Below are 7,816 nucleotides of genomic sequence, written 5' to 3' on the forward strand. Positions count from 1 at the left end.
GATTCTTCTATAAAAATGCCATATCTTTTAAACTCATTTATATTATCTATCAAAATAACAAGAACAGAATAACTGTTTTCAGCTAAGAATGATTACACAATACAGTGAAATATGAACATAGCATAAATAACAATAGGGTAAAACTCCATAAAACCTGATAAATAAACCAATAAATTTGTGTTTTATCAAATGAACCAGCCCACATGAAAGATTTAAATAACACACAAGTTCTCTCTCTAACCTATGATCAGCAACAAACAACATAAATAAGTTGATGGACTACAGGCTAAAAATTAAAGTTCCTCAAGACTTCAAGCTAAAGCAATAATATTGTGATATTTAAAACAACATCACAAAGGAGGCTATGCTACAAAGCATTATGCTAAATTCATAAAGTCCAGATCAGTTGACAGCTCCTTAAAATAAATGCTAGTACATCAAAACTACTCACACCAAGGTTCCCTAGTTCATTTCACTATATTGACATAATTTCAAAATGTTACTTCTGCAGTGAAATAACGATGACCTGAAGAGCACCCAAATTCACAGAGTAGCTAAAAAATTTATGATATGTAGCTTATCAGGCATGTAAACAATTTCAAAATCACAATACATGGACTGATAGCTTCTATCCAAGATGGTACATATACTAAAAATGATCATTTTCTAACAATTTAATGCAGGATTAACCAGACATCAGAAATTGAGGATTGCAATTTTGCCTGGACTGGTATGTACCAACTGGTGTTTAATGATTCGAACAAGGGCCACAACACAGACCATCCCATTTCAGGCGGTCCAATGATGGCCTAGGTTTTACCACGCTATAACATGCGAACCAAAAGATAAGCTAGGCTCAGGATTTTTTTTTACTTCTTTTTTAGTTTAAGGTTAATCCTAAATCAATAATCCCTCACGCTGTGGCTTTCTCTGTTGATATCCACTTGCCTCACTTATGCTCCCCTCTCTTGCATTGCCCATGCTGTCAGCCTGCCACTCATGCAGCCAGATACCCCTTATCCTCCTCTTTGTGCATTCCCACCCCCTTCCCTTTTTTTGCTTTCTCGGTATCATATGTACAGACATAATGTGTGTCGACATGGCAATACATATCAAACCCACATGGGTCCAGACAGTGACCAACACAGGTCTGATACCCAAAATTGGAATCCTCGTAATGAAACTACTAAAAACCTTTAGTATGTTGGGATTGCTTGCCATATATAAACCAGCAAATGCACACATGATCGACAAATGAATATTTATAATAGAAACAATAATGTCATGCATTTATAATGAAGTATTTCAAACAAGGCATTTTTACAAAAGGAAATATTAGTCCCATTAATCTATCAGCAGAAGCTATTTGAGATAAAAATCATTTTCACAAGGCTAATACACATTTTTACTAAAGAACAAATTTGATGCTACAAGAAAAAGAATATCTGAATTATTCATGCATTTAAAAAAATGAAAAATACTTTGCATTTAACAAAAAATATAAAAAATGATATTTGTCTCATAAGAACCTACATCAGCGCAACTGGATACAATATCACATCTGATTATCAGATATCATTGATGCCTTAAACACTATGACTAACAAGATATCCTTCAACAGGTCTTTATCACTATGTAGACCTCAAACCTATGCTTCTAAAATCCATTATAAGAGACATCCTTTATGCCTTGACACCATGACTTACAAGATGCCCAAGGACAAAAGACTGGCATATATACCTACAGAACAATAAATGTAATCGGAGATGTATGTTTGATTGAAATGTTATATTTATATTTACTCGCAATGACATCTGCCATGACTATAGTACTATATGTAAAATTTTATCGATGTGTATACAACAATGGATACAAAGACATATATAAAAATATGATATTTATACTGCCCGTACCATATGGGGTGAAATTGCAAACCTTGAAAATATCACAAGGGGGGAAGGTGGGATCATCAAGTCTTCAGCTTTCAGCATGTGTTACATGCCAACATAACTAAGAATATGTTTTTCATTGTTTGCTAGTGTGTGCTGGTTTCTCATACATGAGAAGGTGTTACATCAACTTATGTGGACCCAGCTTGGCTTGCTGACATACCTTGGCATGTGCTAACACTGCTAGCACTATTAGCTTACATTGTCTATGGCTTACAGTATCTATAAATCTAATATCTATTTCACAAATAAGTACCACACATATCATAGAAAATCATAAACAGATGCTAACAAAGATATATCTGACTGACATATGCAAGAGGCTCTAAAAAGAAACATAGTGCCCGTGGATAGACAACTCTGCAGATACACCAGGACAAAGAAAATATATCTTCCATTCCTTGCATATGGACAAAATGTTTTCTCCTTTTGATGACCTAAAATATCATATCAGGGACCTATTTATATTTTTTTGACTTTGACAAAATGATGCAGCTGCATTGAGTTAAAAAAGAGATGCAAGGCTATTGTTCAATTAAAGAAGAAATCCAAGTCTACCAGAGTTGAAAAGTTAAAGGTGAAGATGTTAACTTATCATTGAAAAGAAGCACTTCATTTCAAAATTTGGAGTATGCTTACATGATTGTGTCGCAAACCCAAATGGCAACTTTGCTCTGCTTTTTGGTGCTTTCATACTAAAGTGTTGTATAAATTGTTTTTCAATTAGTCCCCATACATTAAAAGAAGGCAATGTAGCAAGTTGGTATTAAAAACTAAGTATGGTGGTTACGTTCAGTTTCTCTTACTAGAAATAGTTCAACAAATGTTATAAAGTTTTTTCCACCATTTGGTATATGATGACTAATTTATAATATAATGCTGCTCAGAAAGACATGTACAAATATCTACCAATCCAACCAAGGAACAGTTCTGGACCATATAACTTGATGTTAATCGGAATTTGCATTTTTATTATCTTTAAGTAACATTAAGCAGCACAAACCTATATATTGACACTCTCAATATGATAAATTGTCAAAACCAGTATTGGACCTTGGTCATCATTGTAAAAGGGTTGGCAAAAGGTCATGCCAATGTATGCACATATTGATGGCATGAACTATAAGATAGAATTTACTATTTAGAGAGTGATCCAATAGCTAATAGTTAGAATTTTTTAGGGTTCCTAATTCAATCAAGGAAGTGTTGAATCTCGGATTTTGATGATGAAACTAATTGATAGTGTTTATGATCTGATCTGCGTTTTGAGTGACGCAGGAAGCTTCGATCAGGGAGAGACAATTAAAGTAAGAAGAATCATATTTGGCCGAAGAAAAACATGTCAGAATATTGGACGTCGAACCGAAGGATCGGTCGACATATCGGCAGAAGGCTTCGAGCCATAGGTTCGGGCATCGGGCCAAGAAGAGCGAAAATTATACCAAGGAAATCGGAATTGCGGAGGTCAATTGGCTGATTGGGCAATAGACCGCAAGAGAGAACAATGCGTCGAAAAATCGGACGAGACGTCGATGAACCAATGACATGTCGAACAACATTTGATTTAGCTTTGTAATAATTGTCTAGATCGAAGTAGGTTTTAAGTGTGCAGGATTAACTATGATAACGATCAAGGCATAAAGCAAAATGAAATCCCGAAGTCAAGAACGAGATTTCGTTGGGAGCTCGAGAGTTCGTCGGAAGTCCGGACGTTCGTCGGAAGTTCTGCCAGAATTGACCGAGAAGTCCAGGAGCTTGCCAAAGAAGCTCGTCGGAACTCGCCAAGAAGATCGTCGTGAAGTCCAATCGCTTATCGAGAGTCCGCTGGAACATTACCGAGAGATCGTCGGAAATTCGTCGGAAGATCGCTGGAAGCTCGCCGAAAGAAACCTAGACTAACCGAACTTGATTTGCTTAGTGTATGCCCTAAAATTCATAATTAGCACATAATTGGATTGGAATTGGGCCAACTCAATTATGGGCCAATTGGGCCTAAGTTTAGGCTGTGTTGGGCCAAGTGAAAGGCCCAAACAGTAACCCAACAGGTGGTACCGCCCAAACAGTCTCCGAGAGACTATCAAGCGGTGGTACCGCCCAATGGTAGGGTGTCAGGCGATGGTACCGTAAGACCGAGCAGTGGTACCGCCTAATGTCAGTGTCAGTGTCAGTGCTACAGGCGATGGTACCGCCAGTACCCGGAGGACCTGGGATGAGACATTTTTTAGGCTCCAAGTTTGAATCCACTTGAGGCCTATAAATACCCCTCTCATCCCTGGTTAACATACACAAGCACAGAAAACTTAAAAATGAGAAAATGCTGTAGCAATTACTTGAGAGATTCCCTCCTCTAACTCTAAGTTTAGAATTTTGTTTAGAGAGAAATGAGTGCTTATAAAAGGTTATCTCCTAAACATGTGAAAATGAGAAGAGGGGTGTAAAAGGATAGTTTATCTTCGCCCATTGAAAGAAGATCGTTAGTAGATGCCCATGGTCTCAACGGAAGAGGAATTGGGAGTGGTTGTAGGTCACGACGATCGAACCACTATAAAATCTGATTTGCATTTCTGCTTTGCTATTTATATCTATTGCAAACTGTCATACTTCCTCATTACTTTAGCTGCACACTCTTACGAACGTGTTTCAAGTTAATATCTTTTCAAAACGGGTTTAATCGAAACGAAATTTTGAACCAACGACGTTTTTATCCGCTGCACTAATTCACCCCCCCTCTTAGTGCCGACTTGATCCTAATAAGAAGTGCTAAAGAGGTACTAAATGTCGAGAAAAATAATAGCTTATCGAAGCTAGAAAAGACAAAAATAATAGCTTATCTTTATTATGAAAAGAAAATTGAGTTCGCAACATGGAATGAATCATTTTTGTTCTCTTAAGGGATCAAGTTCGAATTCATTTCACTTGCGTGACAATTTCCTCACATCATGACAAACGTCAAACCCTTTTCTACTACCTTGATTATAATCTTCGGCTTGAGAAAATAAAAACTAAAGGAACAATATATTAGTGTTCATCAAAATAAACATGATTGATTAAGTTTGTGACAGCTAAAGCATGCTAAATTTACGCTTCCTATTTATCGGTAACCTATTCAAAGGGGGAAAACCACAAAAGTTTTCTTTTCTTCAAGAGCAACAAGAGGATATACAATAATTATAGTCGAGAATACAGTAATTAAAAAAAGTATATTTTAAGAAACTTAAAACAACAATTAATTACCAATGTTACAAATGAGCATTCAATTTTATTCATGCAAAATATGATGGACACTCATGTGATTTACACAATGATATAGCGCAAAATATGATGGACACTCATGTGATTTACACAATGATATAGCGAACCGATCTTCCATTTTTGCACTAAAACCATAACCAAATTCCCTGCCCCAAAGAAAAAAAGAGAACAAAACATATATGTACCTGGGAAGCAAATTAGTGAACTACAACTATATTCTATTGTCATTTATTTTGCATTAATTTTTGTAAGTAGTGCCTTTGCTGTTTATTTCATTGTCACAAAGCCAAACCAGAAAATGGACCAGTTTGAATCTGATTAATCATAAGAACTGCCATATAAGAAATTGGGCTTGATTATGTTGGCTGGTCACAATCCCAGACCTTTACACAAAGATCCTAATTTATACGATCGCCAGTATGATCATTCAAGGGAGCCTCATCCAAAGAAAACTGTAGTTGAATAGGAAATGCGTATAATCTTCCGAATAAATCTACACTAATACTCATAATGTTTCTACCAAATTATTTGACAACTTCCACAGCTATTATGTATCATCAAAATTTTTTGGTGCTCAAGATGCATAGTTCATTGGAATTTCTTGACGAATTGCATTTTACAAAAAAAACAGATCTTATTCTCTCCTTCCGGTTATATTTTCTTCCGAGTGTAACGTAGACATGTTGATATCGATCGAAATGCCAAAAAAAAGCTACCCGATGTAGAAATTAGAGATAACTATTTTGATTGCTACGGTTTTTTGCTTTGGATAGAGCCAAACATGAGCAAAAGATTATTTAAGCAGATCTTGTGCACTGATTGAATGAGTAATCCATTTTGAAATTGTTTCAAATTGCTTCAAAATACATGTATCAAGTCTGAAAAAGAATCAAAGGCTCACCTACGTTAAGGATCTCCATCTTCTCGTAGGAAGTAGTAGTGTTAGTGCTTGCTACCTCAATTCTATCCTTTATTTTAAATATATTTATTAGCATTTGTATACATATACATATGTAATGTTTATGAAGTACAAATCTAACAAGCCATTATGTTGAATAGCCAAATTTCAAGGAACCTAGTCAAATTTATTAATCTACAATTGGAGTCTTCAAACAATATGTTCTTCCTTCCACCCATATGTTCTACTACTTAATCAAAGACGTTCAGTGTTAGGCAATTCAGTTTATACTTCACTGGAAGTAGCACCACGCTATTAGGTTGCGACATGAGGATGGACGTGTAATCTGTAATAATGGGCAACACTGGGGTTTGCCCAGTTTTGATCCGGTCTTTTATCATTATTAATAAACGAAAGTCCTACTTGATAGATGACCCAGCTAACGAATAAGGGTAGATAAAACACATTTCTAAGAACCACGTGTTGGAGCTTGCTGGATCCTATTGACCATATCGATGGTGATATTAGAAAGGTACTTGTGTCTCCGTCGCATGCAAAAGCAGCTTATTTCCTAATGATCGATTGCATGTTGAAAAGCAAATATAACGAATGATTCAACCCTGCGAAATGAACCTAATGAATGGTTCAACATTGAAACACTCCCATTCAATTTCCACACGAAATCGTAGATTCAAAAAATTAAACTAACTCTTCCGTTAATTTAGCTAATATCCATGTCAGGTTACACGAAAGGGGGGGTACAAACCGGTCGGGCAAACTCGGTCCTAGATGCAGCCCCGTGGATTGTGGTATCCCGAAGGGCTTCCTTTGCAGCCTTGGCTTCATCGACGTGCCGGAAGTATACGAACGTGTACCAGCTCCTCGACCCGCGCATCGTGGTACAATCCAAGGCGCCATGCTTCGCGAGGACGGCCATCACGTCGGAATCGGTAGTGTCGGCGGGAAGGTTCCCGACCCAGAGGGTGTTCGATGGGCCCTCATCGCTCTCTGACTCCTTGGATGGTGGCGGCCTGCGATGGTCCGAGGATCCGGATCCGCCGGCCGAATTGTTCGCTGACATCGCCGGCTCCGCACGAACCCTAGACAATTTCTATGGAATCCACGAGATCTTGCGACACAAGGGCGACGAAAATCGATCTTCAGGGAAGATTTCGGAAGCGTCGACGTTGATTCGGTAGAACGACGGAGACAAAAGGGAGAGGCAAAAGAAACCCTAGCGCGATGACGGGGGCGACTTGTGACCCTCGCCTCATATGTCGGTGCGAGTTATGTCCCAGGCCTGTCCAGGGACACGACGAACGTTACGCCAAGGGACACGACTGCCTGGCAATGGGCTTTTCGGGCTCTTAAAGCAACAGGATAAAAAGAACAAGAAGAATGGTGATGATGATGTAATAATAATAATAATAATATTGATGTTGAATAAATCATGTCATTAAGAGAAACGTAACGGGTTTGGACTTTGAGTCACATAGGTTTAATGTAATATTATATAGTTGAATTCACTATTTTTATACTGATTGATATGGATGATTTTATCTCATTTGCTACAAAGGTCGATACCTAAGGAGGACTCTAGGTTACCAATCATAAAATGGTGTCACAGTGCGTCCCGATGTACCTCGTATCATTGACTAGCAATAATCATCCTATCTTATTAAGATCAGAGACCATAATAATCAAATAGTTAACCTGA

General features: G+C 37.6%; 1 protein-coding gene across 2 annotated transcripts in view; it reads right to left on the minus strand.

The window, feature by feature from the left end:
- LOC103973982 (flowering time control protein FPA) overlaps nucleotides 1-7,377 on the minus strand; it is a 32,275-nt gene extending 24,898 nt beyond the window's left edge. For both annotated transcript variants that reach the window (XR_001976538.2, XM_009388688.3), the window contains exon 1: nucleotides 6,866-7,377. Coding sequence is in view for 1 of the 2 variants with exons in the window: in XM_009388688.3 (XP_009386963.2) it covers nucleotides 6,866-7,180 (315 nt within the window). In the remaining variant the exon portion in view is untranslated. The remainder of the gene's footprint in view (nucleotides 1-6,865) is intronic.
- Nucleotides 7,378-7,816: the final 439 nt, after the last annotated feature.

The sequence above is a fragment of the Musa acuminata genome, chromosome BXJ3-1, assembly GCF_036884655.1.
Source record: "Musa acuminata AAA Group cultivar baxijiao chromosome BXJ3-1, Cavendish_Baxijiao_AAA, whole genome shotgun sequence".
Lineage (NCBI taxonomy): Eukaryota > Viridiplantae > Streptophyta > Magnoliopsida > Zingiberales > Musaceae > Musa > Musa acuminata.